The 16344-nt window shown below is 42.1% G+C and overlaps 1 protein-coding gene across 2 annotated transcripts in view; it reads left to right on the top strand.

The window, feature by feature from the left end:
• ADAMTS3 (ADAM metallopeptidase with thrombospondin type 1 motif 3) overlaps nt 1–16344 on the top strand; it is a 281800-nt gene that overhangs the window by 73126 nt on the left and 192330 nt on the right. For both annotated transcript variants that reach the window (XM_088448355.1, XM_088448353.1), the window contains exon 4: nt 12724–12874. In XM_088448355.1, coding sequence (XP_088304481.1) covers nt 12724–12874 — 151 coding nt within the window. The remainder of the gene's footprint in view (nt 1–12723; nt 12875–16344) is intronic.

Here is a 16344-nt window from a genome sequence, read left to right as displayed (position 1 = left end):
AAAAACGCACCTTTCAATCATCAGATATTCTGCACATAGGATCTCCAGATGCGTAGATGGACAATGAGTACACACCTCCACTTGCATCAATATAGAGATAAGTAGAATTGTCTCTCAATTACGTCTATAGTATTCTCTCCTATGGCAGACTCACTTTCACCCACTGCACTTATAGAAGCAGATGTTCTATCTTTTCCTACATTCCTATAAAAAACAGTAACCCGATAATCCAACTGTGCAAAATGACGGAAAGATTGATGGGAAAATTATTAAGTAAATGCAAAATAAAAATACATGGTTTAACTGCTCTTATATGTATGAAGATATTACTTCTCAAATCCAGATGTGGGTTTTGTACAACCACGGATTTGTTGCTATGTTCTGTATTGTACTGGCTTCAGAATATTGAAAATAAGAAGTCTCCAGACGCTTGAACCTCCCAGCGTGCCCTGTAACCTATAGCTTGCTGAGTATTCCAGAATTCTACACTGGAAAGACAAAAGTGCGGCATCCCTGCATGGACTGATGCAACACAATAGGTGTAAAACGAATATAATTTTTTCCTTTGGGGTGGACCGTTTTCTTCACATATTCTCCTAAAAAGGTAAAAACAAATGAAAATGGCTTTTGCAGACAATAGGCTGAGTTAGCCAAATGGTAAGACATCCATTTGTTATCATAGCAACTAATAGGAAAGGTTGACTTTGCATACGACAAGAAGCGTATTGGCATACACAGACATTGTGCCAGCCTAATATTGCTGCACAGCAACAGGAAAACGTCCATGATACAGTGTTCTTCCAGATTAATCCTGTATGGTTCAATCATTTCACCCTCTGGAACTGTTAATACAGTAGTAGCCACAGTTAGACAAGTTACATAACATTTGAGAAATGTGCTACCCATAAAATGGAATAAATGATGGAAACAGATGACTTTATTATTTCAATGAAGGCTTAGTCATACACTTGGGCTACTTTACCTGAAAGAAACTTTTACAATGAACTAGGCAAAACATGTGGTCTGGCACTCAAGTAAATGAAAGTAAATATTCTTATAGCAAGCATAGACCTTGACACAAAATAAGTGTTTCATAAATGCATCCGATGATCCATTACCACTTGACTGGAATATAACTGGAATATAACTAGGGAGGCCAGTCCCAGGATCGGGATCGACGGGATCCTGGGATTTTGGCCAAAAAAACACCGGGATTTGAATCCTAGAATTGTTATTTCCAATCTTGGAATTTCCGGGATAGCAGTTTAGCTGGGCAGGGCTGAGCACTTGGCTAAGAGTCAGACGGGTTGCTCAGGCCCGAGGAGACTGTGCAGGCTGAGGCCTGCGCCATTGAGTGCCTGGGCTGGCCCTGCTCTGCCAAAGCCAAACTAAGTGCACTGTTTGATGCTGCCTGAAGCTGAGGGCGGCTGTGCTGTTTTATCTAGAGTGGACGCTCTAGGAGGGTGAGTCAATTAAATGTGTGGGGCTGGTGGTGCCATGAAAGTTATTTTGTTCCTGTGGCGGGTTGGGGGGGGCATGAAAGTTTTTTTTTTCCTGTGGAGCTGGCAGACTATATTCATTGATCATCTCAATCCTGGGTAACGGAGAAATTCCCCTAAATTCGATCGTATGATCAGATGTGCAGCACATCTTGTCCGTCGTAATCGTATGCTGATCATGCCGTATTTTTCAGCATGCGATGCATCGTGCGTCCGAACGTCCGAGCCCCGTCACTTCAGTGACAAGTTCCTGTTTACGCCCACTGCAGACCGTCCGAGCGGAGAGGAGCAGCATCGTGAGTAGCAGACACGATTGTGCAGGTATTGTATAGTATTTGCAGGGCACTTGTTTCCCATTACAAAGCCCACTGGCCACCAATGTTTAGCATATGCAAAGTGGGCATTGGTTTAAGCCCTGCACACACTGACCACCTCTGTTTACCCAGCAATGCCCACCCCTGTTTGCCCAGCAATGCCCATCTATTCTCCAGCAATGCCCACCATCTAGCTATTGTTTACCCAGCAATGCCCACCCCTGTTTGCCCAGGAATGCCCATCTATTCCCCAGCAATGCCCACTGTCTAGCTACTGTTTACCCAGCAATGCCGACCCCTGTTTGCCCAGCAATGCCCATCTATTCCCCAGCAATGCCACCATCTAGCTATTGTTTACCCAGCAATGCCCACCCCTGTTTGCCCAGCAATGCCCACTGACCACCGTCCACCTATGTTATTGAACCAATGCCCATCAGCCACCCCACCCTCCACCCGCCATTTTTTATCAATGTAATCATGGAAAGCACATTGTGATACTGAATTGGATTTATCCCCCACCCCATAGACAATTATATACATCTCAAAGAAATTACACTCCAACTTTATTAATAACAAAACAACAATTCCAACAAAAGTGTTTAATACACCATTTTGGGGTCCCCACTTACACATTTCAATGCCCCCCCCACTGTTGCGGGGGCCAGAATATAAGTCCACTTGGGGGCCTCTTTTACACAGTTCAATAGCCACCCCCACTGTTGGGGGTGGCCAGAATATAAATCCGCTGTTGGGGGTGGCCAGAATATAATTCCACTTTGGGGCCCCATTTACACAGTTCAATGGCCACCCCCACTGTTGGGGGTGGGCATATTTAAAACCAACAAATGAATATGTCCTTTTTACTTTATATTGTTTTTTGTTTTCCCCATAGGAATGTCTCTGGAACGTGAACCAGAATTCATAACTGGCTTTCTCGAGCTATACAGGCACCATGACTGTCTTTGGCGTACTGTCCAAAATGTACAGCAACAGACAGAAGCGAAACCAGGCCTTAAAGGAGTTGTCAGAGTATAGTATGCCATATCACGAAGTCCCTGGTGTGGGTGCGCAATAAGATACAGAATCTGCGTACAACCTTCGTCAAACAGCAAAAGAAGGTGGAGGATTCTAAACTTCGGGAGCCGGGGCCGACAGCATATTCAAACCCAAACTATGGTATTATGATCTGATGATGTTCCTGGTGCAGCAGAATCCAGTGAGATCTTCTGTACAGAGGATCTCCTGGCATCTGCAGAGACATCAGCGGGAAGTTTCACATTTTTCAGATCAAATCCTCTTGCCACGGCTCTGCACCGTACCCATTAAAATAGGCCATATATTCCTCTCTGACCTTTTTGGCCAGAGAAGTCCCGGGTTCCCTAACCGCGGGTGGCGCCACTGATGGGAGCGGAGCAACCTCTTCTGGATTTTCGGGGTCTTCAACTGCAGGTGTTCCCAATAACCTTTGCTGGGTGGCTTTCTTGCGCAGGAAGTTGTGCAGGATACAGCAAGCCATGACCACCCAGTCAATCTTCTCGACCTTTAAATTTATAGGGGTATGCAAAATCCGGAATCGGTTGCTCAAGATCCCAAAGGCGTTCTCCACAATACGCCTTGCATGAGATAGGCGTTAATTGAACACCCGCTTTTCATGAGTCAAGGCCCTCTGATGGAATGATTTTATGACATTTTCATGAAGGGCGAAAGCCTCGTCAGCCACGAAAACGAATTTCAGCCCATGTTTCGTTGACTCTCTGGACGGCAAATGAAGGGTGTTAGTGGTGAGCTTCTTGTATAATGCCGTCTTCTGAAAGGAGCCACCGTCGGAAGAACGGCCGTTCTTCCCCACATCTACAAACAGGAACTCGTAGTTTGCATTTACCACAGCCATCAGAACAACACTGAAGTACCCCTTATAGTTATAGTAGTAGGACCCAGTGTTGGCAGGTGGGTTGATCCTAATATGCTTGCCGTCGTGCTTGTAGGGAACTGTGAAAGAAATTGAAAACTAAATAAAAAAATAAAATTCTACAAAATGTTCTCTATTTAAAGACTTTAGATATCCCCAGCAACCCAAACCTACACAGTGGAGAAGAGAGTGTTTCGACTCTAAACCCCACCCCACCAATTTAAAAAAACAAAGGCGGAAAAACAAAAATAAAGAAAATGAAGAAGCCCCACTACTTCGCCAGGCTAGAGAGGCCTTATTGAAACCACCAGATGAATATGACAACTTTGCGGCCTATGTCAGTGCAGTGGTGCGAGGAATGGTCCAGGACCAAAGAATACAATTTGAAAGACTGACGTCTGACCTCATATTTAAAGCAAGGCAATGTCTACTGACATCGGACACTACCTTTATTACACCACCAGTAGTTCCAACCCCCCTACACTGAACACGGCGACATCCACCTAATATTTATCCCAAACATACCATCCACCAACTACAAACTACCCACACTACCCTCCTGATACTCCCACCTCCACCTTCCAACCTCATTCCCCACCCACCACCTCCTACCAACCTCATCCCCCCACCCATCTCCTCCTCCTACCAACCTCATCCCCTACCCACCTCCACCTACCATCAGACTCCCACCACCACCTCCTTCCAAACAACTGCCCCCCCACCTCCTCCTACTAACCTCTTCCCCCACCCACCTCCACCTACCATCTTGCTCCCCCAGCCACGTCCTCCTACGAAAATATAACTCCATCCGCCGCGTCCTACCAAAATATTTCTACATCGTCACCACCCAATTTTTTCACACTATTACGCAAAGTAAATGACAATGAGGATTTATATTAATTGTTATGTGTTTCCCAAAAAATTTTACACACTTGTTTGGTATTAATGAAGTTTCATACTCTCTGGTAAGTATGGTGCTGAATGCAGCATGGTATTTGTGTTCCAGACTCTCAGGCGGCTAGGAATACATGCTGGAAGTGCATGTCAGTGGGGCCATGCCCACTGAATTTGCACTTTCTGCTTGTGTTTGCGCCCCTGAAATCTGGGCCGCAAACACCAATGCTCATTCCGCACCATACTTACCAGGGATTGGGTAACTTAGTGATACTTTTAACATTTTAGCCATCTTTATATCTAAATATATATATATATATATAACTTTCACATAAGTATTTGAGTTTCACATAAGTATTATTTTTGTATCTAATTTTTCACATAACTAGCAAACTACAGAAACTTGAAATAAAACATTTTTCTGGTTTGACAATAAAAGTGTGGTGTGTGTTTTATCTTACCTTACAGTAATGGAACTGCAGCACCTTTACGATAGTCTTGCACGTCTCCGGGATAATTCGTTCCAAAGCTTGAGCCGAGATGCGGGTCCCAAACTTTAGGTCCTCAAAGGAGTGTCCCATAGCCAGGTACCTCAGCGTAGCCACGAGCCTCTCCTCAGCCGTGATGGCCATCCGAAATTTGGTGTCCTGCTTCCGGATATAGGGGGTCACCAGACTGTATGCAGTCGGGAAGCCGGCGGACCTAGTCTTGACAGCCGGCTTCCCGACTGCTTAATCCCGGTGAGGGTTAAATGAAAGGCGTCTAAATTAAGACCGGCGCCCGGCAACCATGATCAAAGTGATGCCAGGCACCGAGCTCTGACAGCCGTGGTGGGGGAGGGTTAGGTTTAGGGCTCCCAGGGGGTGACTTAGGGTTGGGCACCCCCACTGGAGGTATGGTTAGGCTAGGGGGAGGGAGGGTTAGGGTTACGCACCCCCGGGGGGGATTTAGGGTTAGACACCCCCCCGGGGGACTTAGATATAGGCGGCGGGGAAGGGGGGGTTAGGTTTAGGCACTTAGAGCGGGGGTTAGGGGTAGGCACTGGGGAAGAAGGTTAGGGTTAGGTACCCCTAAGGGAGGGTTAGGGGGTAGAATTAGGTTAGTTAATACTTACCTAGGGACGATCGGGATTTTCATCCTTGTCGGGCTGCTGCTGTCGGGATTTGAACCGCCGTCAAATCATACCGATTCCCACCAGACGCAGCAATTCCTGAAAGGTGGTGTCATCCATCCGCAGGAAGTTGCGGTAGTCGTCTGGATTGTTCTCCTTCATCTCCGTCAGCATGGGCATATAGGATTGACTCTCCCTCTCCAGCAGCCAATCCTTGGTCCACAGAACCTCAACCTCATCCTATGCTGGACCCTCATCCTCTCCTCACTCAACCTGACCACAGCATAGGACAGCAGTGCTCTATAATGGCAGGGATCCATCACCACAAAAAAGCAGAAAATACACCACAGGAAATAGAGAAAGAAGCACTTTGTAAAGCCAGGCAATACAAGGCAATGCACAGTAGCTAGAAATGTGGAGCGTTCAGCAGGGTAAACACCAAGCCTCTCTAATCACAGAGCAAACAGGAGTGCAAAGAGCTGAAGAGGCAGGCATGTTTTATACCCCCAGTGAAACACAGCCCTCTATTTAAATTTGGGGCCAATCTATCGCATGATCGTATGTTTATGGTGAGGCACAAGATCAACTGTTTACACGATCCGTCGTATAGTGACGCGTGTTCGTACGACTGATCTAATAAAAATCGTGTGTGAAAAAAACACAAAATCGTGTGGTAAGGACTGCCGGTGAGCTCCGGGGAATTGAAGGGAAATCGTATGATGAATCGGATCTTATGCTGGTCGTGCAGGTGTATGGCCAGCATAAGACTTGTGCGTGTACCCTGACAGACATTATAATACAAGTTATCATGAAACAAAGTACTGTATATGGAAGTCACCCATTTAGGAAAGTATATGGGACCTGTTTTTAGAAACAAGGTGCAACCAATGCTACCATACATATTATGCCAATAATGCTTCAGCACATATTATTCCAGCAATACTCATACAGTACAGGATAACAAAAGCCAGGAGAGTGTCCACATAAATGTTCACTATGTTAACAGTGCTTTGTTTCTGGGGGTACTCAGTGGTACACAGCAAAAGCAACTTTTTTTTTTTTTGTGTGTGACGAAAGTCGTTAAATCAAAGCATAAATGAATACAATAAGCACCTAAACACTTATCCAGAGGGTATGCAATTGGGAAGCCGGCGCACTTAAGTCCGACGGCCAGCTTACCGACTGCATTATCCCGGCGAGGGTTAAATGACAGACGTGTAATTCTAGACGCCTATCATTTTACCGACGCCGGGAGACCGGCGCCCGGCATCCCGATCGAAGTGATTCCGGGCGCCGCTGCGGACATCCGCTGGGAGGGTTAGGTTTAGGGCTCCTGGGGGGGACTTCGGGTTAGGCACCACCCCGGGGGACTTAGGTTTAGGCGGCGGGGAAGGGGGGGTTAGGTTTAGGCACTAAGAGGGGGGATTAGGGTTAGGCACTGTGGGGAAGGTTAGGGTTAGGCACCCCTAAGGAGGGTTTCGGTTAGGTGGGTTAGGTTAGAACATACTTACCTGCGGACGATCGAGACTTTCAGCCGTGTCAGCCTGCCGCTGCCGGAATTTGAAGAGTGTGGAAGCTACTATAATTATTGCATCCGCCTGTATTTTTAGGTGCTGGCACCTTTTGTCTGAGCACCAATAACCCTTTTCATAGAAAAAAAGCACTGACAGCAAACCTATATTTAGATTTACATATGTATGCAGTGCTGGTTATGTGGTCACTCAGATGGCTATATTTGTTTATATACTGTATAATACACAGAATGACAGATGCTCAAATCAAATTATTGGTCCATCACAGGGTGCTTGTAAGGGGAGGTAGTTGATATGCCAGCTGTCGGGATACCGGTGTTCAGAATGCTGGCACCGGCATCCTGACACCAGTCAGAATCCCGACGGTTAATAGTATGGCTAGGGGGAGGGTTATGGATAAGGCACTAGGGGGAGGGTTAGGGTTAGGCACTATAGGGTGAAGGTTATGGTTAGGCACTAGAGGGGGGGAATAGGTTTAGGCACTAGGGGGAGGTTAGGTTTAGTGTGCGGGTAGGAAGGGTTGGGTTTATGGGTAGGGGTTGGGTACTTACCAGCCGTTGTCGGTATTTTAACCCTGTCGGGATGCTGGCAATCCTCTTATTGTTATCAGGATGCAAGGCGAGGTAAAAGGAAAAAAAATGCTTCATTATTAATATACATTTTTATTTTCCAAAGTAAAAATCTTAAAAATTATATACTTTTTTTTATATTCTTTTTTTTTTTTTTTATACTTTTTTATTTGTATTAATTTAATTTCAATTAAACTGCAAAGCAGCTTGTGCATGCACAGAAAGCCCCAAGATTTGCTGGTCTGGTGAAGTGCTACCACTTCTAGCAGAAATCAATGGGAACTCAACTACCCCGAAAAAAATTCTTCTTCTTAAATTGTAGCAATAAATTAGAAAATCTTTTCTTTCACTGCATTTATATAAATATGCTTCTTAGAATTGTGGTGTTTGTTAAAAAAATTTATAAATTGTATTGTATTTGGATCTAATGTAAAGCCGCGTACACACTAGACGATTCGCTCCATGAGCGTTATCGTTTAGTGTTTCCCTGGCAGGGATGTGCTCAATGTCGTTAATGTAATTGAGCAAACACACTGAACGATATCATTAACGATATCGTTCAGTACCGGCACCCTCCCTCATCCCCGAACCTGTACAACCTGACGATATCGTCAGGTTGGACAGCAGGTTCTGGCAATGAACGATGTCGTCAACGACCAGCGGGAGGGAGCATTGCTGGTCGTTGACGGCATATCCACTGGACAATATAATTAACGATATCCTTATCGTTCATTATATCGGCTAGTGTGTACGCGGCTTAAGAGATAAGCTTCTTAATAAAGGGTAGATGTGCTGTGGGGACTGTTATAATTGGAAAACATTATCATTTCTCTCACCTTGGTCGCAAAGCACTATTTTGTCCCACCATTTTATGTGATCCACAGTTCAAATTTCTGTATAGTCATTTATGTCACTGTTCCTTTAGTTAATGTATTTTTAAATAAAACAGCTTAACTCATTTTTAAAAAGTAGACAATAGAAATGATTTAGCCCTTCTTGAACTGTTTTGTGGTTATTTATACAATAATTCTCTTAATATTAATAACATCAGCAGAGAAGCCATTCACTTTCTTGACCTCACTATCCACAAAACAATATTTGGTACTTCCATATCTCTGCGGCCCCCTGCTGGATGTGTCGAAGTTACGTAAGTAGCGTAAACTTCAGGAAATACTATTTGGACCCTTGCAGGCTTGCTGCGCTTGCCATGCTGCGGGTCATGGATTTATTCCCCCTCCATGACCACTTGGATGGTAGGGAATGACGTTGGATGGTAGGGAATGACGTTTGACACAAGCTTATAAGCCAGTGTCCAACGTCATTCCCTACCATCCAAGTGGGCATGGAGGGGGAATAAATCCATGTGGCTAGCGAAGCGAGCCACCGCAGCGTGGCGAGCGCAGCGAGCCCGCAAGGGTCCGAATAGTATTTCCTGAAGTTTACACTACTTGCGTATCTTTAATAAATAGTGAAGATACGCAAGTAGTGTAACCAGGGGCTGCAAAGATACGGAAGTACCCAATATTTTTAAAACAAAGTGTTTCCAGAAACCTACCGACACAAATGGCTTCATACACAGGAACAGTGAACACCTAAACCGGTGGTTGGAAGGTGTAAATTTGTAAGGGTAAAACGAAATTGTACTGATAGGGAAACCTGCAAGGAACAAATAATAATGATGGAGGAGAGATTCCTGTCCAGAGGGTATGACTATAAATTTTTAATACATTTTTTTTTCTTAAAACGTATAAGTTTTAAATATGGACAGAGAGACCCTTTTAATACCCTAGGATAAGAAGGATCAAAAAGTGAAAGAATGGGCTTTCATAACACAATACAGATCACACCACTCGCTTTTAGAGAACATTGGCATGTTTTACAAAAAGATTCAGTTTTATCCACCATTTTACCCTCCAAACCAGTGTTTATTTATAAAAAGGTGGACAATCTTAGGAACAAACTTGTGAAAAGTGTCCTTGATCAAGAAAAAGGTAACCCCATAAGAACATAAGGCTTCCACAGTTGTGGATTATGCGTCATGTGTAAAACGGTGTCAAGAAAGCAAATTCACCAGCTTTACCATGAAAGGAAAAGACTATCAGATCAAGGATCTTATCACATGCCACACTACGAATGTTGTTTATTTTATCGAGTGTAAATGTGAATTATTTATATAGGCCGCACTTCCAGAGCCCTTAAGACAAGAACGGCGGAACACTTACAAAATATTACATTGTAAATATCATGGGCATCTAAAACAAAAAGAGTGACTGGATAAACAGGGCTAAGGAAACACAACTGGCACAAAGAGAGATGGAGTGTATCCATAGACTAAAAACATTGATCCCTGATGGTCTTAACAATGACTTCGAACTCAAATGGTTTCTCTAAATATTATTATTACTCCAACCGTATTCATTCTTATCGCCATCTGCCCACCACCTTTTTATCCTTTTTACCATATTTTAGTTTTTAGGATTTTTTAACATCCTTTTATCTCCATTATTATATTGTAAATACATCCATTTATTATGTTTATCCCCATTCTTACTCTTCTGTCTTCTCTACCCTAAAGAAGTAATGAGAGCTTCTCACACATATAGCATACTTGTATCATATGCATATTATTTTATTAAATTAACTTTTCCCTCTTTTCTCTATGTAATTGACACAACTATGGACTATCTGCAACAAAGTGGCCGATGGGCAACTTCCTGGCACTAGGGGACCCCAGATTACTGGAAGTCCCGAAAACCACAAGTCAATGGCCGTGCACTTCCGGTTTCGAAAAACAATGCCCGGCCACTGTACAACATCCCCCAGTTCTCTGCTTACACTTATTGCAGTGGGGGAGTGCGATCTGCATCAGGGGATGAGAGGGTAATCGCCAAAGGGAACTTTTGGCATAATCGCCGAACCAGAAGTGACAGTGGGACCACTTCCGGTGGCGCGATCACCGCTAGCTTTAAAAGAAGGACTAATTAATTTCTGCACACAGCCTTGACAAAGATCGATACAGCTCGAAACGCGTCGGCGTTGATGTGCAGTATTTACTATCTATTACTTACCTTTAAGCCTGGAAGTGTCTGGACCAGGGTGGTGTCCGCATCCCCTGTTCCTTAACCCAGATTGACACTCACCACCATTATATGGTATGGACAGTTGCTTTTCTGCCTTGTATTATTTAAAGGAGCTATTTGAGCTTAGTGCACTTTATCTGTCCATGGTACTGGTGTCCCATGGTAATTGTATCTACTGTTTTACTTTGAAGCTTCACCTATATATCTGTCTGTTACTACCCAGTTTTGTTCTATTAATGTTTACAATTGTAAAGCGCAACGGAATATGTTGCGCTATATAAGAAACTGTTAATAAATAAGATAAATTTATATATGCACTTTAGTGCTAAATGCACGGTTATTATATCTGCTGCTACACTTTATGCACACTATGGGGTAAATTTACTAAAGTGAAAGTTTTTAGAAGTGAGTTTTAAAAGTGATGCTGCCTATAGCAACCAATCAGATTCTAGCTATTATCTTCTAGAAGGTGCTAGTTGAATGTTAAGTAGAATCTGATTGGTTGCTATGGGCAACATCACTTTTAAAACTCACTTCTAAAAACTCTCACTTTAGTAAATTTACCCCTATATAACTGTGTTCTATGCTATTGTTATGAGATATACAATATATATATATATATATATATATATATATATATTTCTTTTATTCATTTTTTGTTATAATCGTTTTGTGTTATTGAGATATTCTTTGCAATAAAGTTCAGTTTGCTACTGATCACTGGAGAAAGTTGTGATTAGTTGTACCTGTAGCGCTAGTGTCATTACAATTTTGATCTTAGCCCTTCAACTAATTCTTTTATTTTCCATATGCCTATTTATACCTTTTTGTGCAGTCATGTTCTACCATGAACAAAAAGCCTGTAAATTGATAAGTATGCCTTCCCTTTTGCTATGTGTCCCTCTGCAAGCTATTATTTCTTGTATCAGCATTTTAGTAAACAAAAGAATTCACTGCAGTGTATTCAGTATTGCAAAGGGCAGTCATTTACATGTGGTCAGGAAGAGCCAGTTAGTAGTATGACGTTATAAAAGCTGCAAAGGTATGTTTGACTCACAAAAAAAAAAAAACTTGACTATCATTTTGATAGGAGCCAATACCCTGTGCCCTTTAGATACTATTGACATTGGTTATAAGTTAGTAACCCTAGTCTCTCCAACTTCAAATGGACCAACACAAGGACACACAGTAGATAACTGAGCTGAAATACTCCGTATTTTTGTTGGTTTTCTGATGCTCTTATTGGCTGCAGTTTGAGCCATTTTATTTATTTATTTATTAAATAAATAAAATAAATAAATAACTGTAGGCAAGTGGGAATGTGAAGTGTATATTTTCCTAAAATTGATATTAAAGTTTGCACAATGTAAGATATTCAGCAGACTATGTTTTATGTACCATGACTAATCCACTTGCTACACTTACAGTACAATATAGGTAGAAAAATTCCTCTAATTGGCCTTAAGTTGTTTGTAAAGCTGCACATTGGCTTTTGGTTTCTTGGGTACAAAATGTGTGTTATTGTCATCTTATACTAAATTTATGTTGCACAAGTTTGCATGCTTTATCCAGCAAATGTTGGTTTTACAGTATTTAAATAATATAAATAAAATACATTAATATACAGTATTTGTGAATATTATAAACATACTTGAGTTGATGGTGAGATCTGGGTTTAGAGTTTATTGGATTACCAAACCAAAAGATGTTTAGTTATTAAGATTGTGTGATAGAAATAAGAATTACTAACACAGTGTCCAAAGGTCAAGCATACAAGACCACTCTAATAAAAAATATTTCCATCTCTATCTTTAGGCTGGAATGATACGCACAAAAGAAGATGAATTTTTCATTGAACCTTTGGAGAAAGGCAAACAAAAGCAGGAGGAGGAAGGAAGAATACACGTGATATACAAAAGATCGACTGCAAAGAAAGCTTTTCCTGAAGATGTCCCCAACAGATCAGGTCAGGAGCAACTTTAGAATAATTGTCTGATTGTATCTATGGAAGGCATATGAGCTGGTAAAGCTATTATATAAAATGCAGGAGTGCAATCTCCACACAGGAGATAATGGCATTAAATATAACTATAGCAGGAATTACGGTGGAGGAAGTAGTGAGAGTTTTCAATGACATGATGTCTCTTGTTTAATGCCTATAACAAGGAAAGATATTTTCCACGCCGTGTTACTTGTATAAAAAAAAGTTATGCCTGACCAGGTGAGCAAGTCAGCAGTGTAAAAAAGTTTCAAAAATGTTTTGGTCTTTAAGGTGTGAATCATCTAAGGCCAGGGGGCCAAGATAATAAACCATGACTTAGCCTGTGGCTGGCTGTGACTAGCCTGTGGTTGGTTGGCTGTGACTAGCTTGTGACTGGCTGTAATTAGCCTGTGGTTGGCTGTGACTAGCCTGCAGCTGGCTCTGACTAGCCTGTGGCTGGCTGTGATCATACACAACAGTGATTTTTTTTTAAATCAAGGAAACATGGCTCATTATATATTACATTTAATATAGAGTTGTACATAATTATAGTTTAATTGTGTATCTGTCCCTGGATTTGTGCACATTAGCTATTTGTTTTTAACAAGTGCATTATTTAAACATTAATATTTTAAAATGTATATTAGAATTATTAGATGTTATTATAATCTTATATAACTTGGAAAAAGATAGCGGTGAAATGATATATGTTGAGGAGAGAGCTCTGTGCTGTCTCCTTGTTGCTGCTGGTGCTGATGGCAGGTGCACTGACATCAGATGCGCTAGCTCTGACCTAACGCGCTCTGGATCTGTTATACTTTATGCTCCTGTATTGTATACCTGCTGCATTAACCAAGTGTTGACTAACATCCTGTGTTCTACATGGTTGATAAAACCAATTCCTGGTTAAGCTATTCATTTTGTGTAATGAACTACATCACATACCACTGACACCATAGCTTCTGCTAATAATATAGAGAATAGAGAAGCACAAAAGAAACTTCTGCACAAGTTAAAATTCTATAAGCAGCCTGAATTTGTAGTTCTGATACAGTTCTCTTAAGACCTCAGGGGTGCTGCCTATGACAAACAATGAGAGATAACAAACAAGAAGAAAAGGATTGTCTTGTATGGCGCACAAATTGTATATAAAATATACCTTTTATTAAGTCTCAATAAAATATATCCAGCAAAATATGATTAAAAGACAGCATACTGCACATAGAAACACTTACGTACAATTGTGTTAATGAAGAATAGAAATGTGAATGAAAACCAACGACTCACTGAATGTTATTTATGCTTACAAAATATAGCAATTTATATACTATGAATATATATTAATGTGAGTGTGGGTAGATGATAAGATTACTCAACACCAGCCTATATCTCAATAAATTGTTATAAGGTTAGAGCAGAGCCCTTATAGTATTGGATATTACAATCACTCTACATGTAGTACAAATTTTCCTCTGTGTTTGTGATATAAAATGTGAATAACAAGATAGGGTTAGGTATAGGTATAAATTAATCAGCTGATAGTAATAAAAGTCTATTTTTAGAGGATAAGTAATGGGTTAAGAACGTACAGCTGTTATGCTGCAATGAAAAAGAAACTTGTCTGGGTTATGAAGCACCGCCAATGGACTACTGAAGACTGCTAGAAGGTTTTGTGGACTGATGAATCATTTATTTGAAATATTTGGTTCATTGCGCAGGGTTTTCCTAACCTGTCGAGTAGATGAAAAGATGGTTCCTCGGTGTTTGGACTTTATTTACTAAGCAGAGGCTTGTAAAGCCACCATTTCCCGGCGTGTTCAAGTTGCCACTTAGTAAGTAAATCTCTTTGACACCAACTGTCAAACATGGAGGAGGAAGCTTGATGTTCTTGGAATCTTTTGGTGAAACACTAGTCGGCAACTTACACAGAATGACTGGCACCCTGAATCAAAAGGGCTACTACATTTTGCAGCGCAATGCAGTACCATCTGGTCTATGCCTACTTGTTTAAGATTTCATCCTACAGCAAGATAATCCGCCAAAACATACCTCCAGGCCAGGGCCGGACTGGGACTAAAAATAGACCCTGGCATTTAAAGAGCAAACAGGCCCAACTTGCGACGGCATCTGGCTCCTGGCATAGACTCCTCTCCTTCTATTCCTGGCCCCTCCCACTTCTTAGTCTATGCTCTTACAAATATAATTAATATTAGAACAACATACAAGTACACATCATTCTCTATTTTAAAAATGTAATACCTACAACAGAGCTCGTCCGGCAGGGGATTCAAACATGTGCCATAGTCAGACGTTACTGGTGTAGGTCACACACAAAGAAAAGGTATTTTAGTAAATGACCAATCCCTAGCTTAGTAGTTGTACAGGATTAGATAGTGTTCACTGGAGGAATTGTTTAGGGCAGAGTTGCTGAACGCAGAAGACACATCTGTGCACACCAAAGCAGAGCTGTAACTACAAAAGAGCGTTTGTGCCGCAATCAACAGGTGAACCAGGAAGAGCGTGTGCCGAAGGCACACGCGTAAAAATCTAGGTGTGGTCTTGCTGGGAAGGTGCGTAACCACATAGTAGTACTCCCAATTCAAATTATGCCACACAGTAGTGACTCTTAGTCATATTATTATTATCCTCTATTTCTATGGTACCATAAGTGTTCCGCAGCGCCTTACAAAGTACATAAACAAATAAGTGAACAAGAAACCAGTGACTTACAGTACAATACAGGACAAGTATATGCTACATTAGCGATCATAGCACTCAAAATAAGCAGCAGGGAGTCAGCAATCAATTGTTAGAGCTCTTTTGAGGAGTAAGAAGTAAAAGAAAGTATAAGGAGAAGCTCATGAGGGAAGAGGGCCCTGCACGTGAGAGCCTACAATCTAAAGAAATTACTCCACACAGTAGTGCCCCTTCATTACATTATACCGCACAGTAGTGTCCCTTATTCATATTAAGTCACACCCGCCCTTGCCACGCTTTTCATCCATCGGCCAGCCGTGTCATGACACCACCGCAGCCGCACATGACACTCCAGTGACTCCACCATGTCCTCAGCATGGTGTCACCGGGCAATCCTACTGGCAGCTCACAGGAGCTGTCAAAATGTCGTCCAGCCATTCCTCCCTGGTTACTCTCGGGCCCGACCCCGCTGTGCATCTCATACCCGGCCGCGTCACTAAGTAATGACGTGGCCAAGGGCCGGATTAAGACTTGTGGGGGCCCCATCAATAAAATTGCCAGGGAGAAGAAAGGGGAAAGGAGAGAGACAGAGAATGTGAGGGAGGGGAGAGAGAGAGAGAGAGAAGGAGGGACAAGGAAATAGAGAGAGAGGGACAGGGAGTGAGATACATAGCGGCCTATTCATCGTCACTTCATTTTTACAAAAGCAGAGAAAAATGAAAATTTTCACCTGCAATTGTAGAAATTAGGTTTTTGGG

The sequence above is a fragment of the Taudactylus pleione genome, unplaced genomic scaffold, assembly GCF_031769625.1.
Source record: "Taudactylus pleione unplaced genomic scaffold, aTauple2 ptg000454l, whole genome shotgun sequence".
NCBI lineage: Eukaryota > Metazoa > Chordata > Amphibia > Anura > Myobatrachidae > Taudactylus > Taudactylus pleione.
The sequence above is the reverse complement of the archived record's forward strand: the minus strand, read 5'-3'. Positions and strand labels throughout refer to the sequence as shown.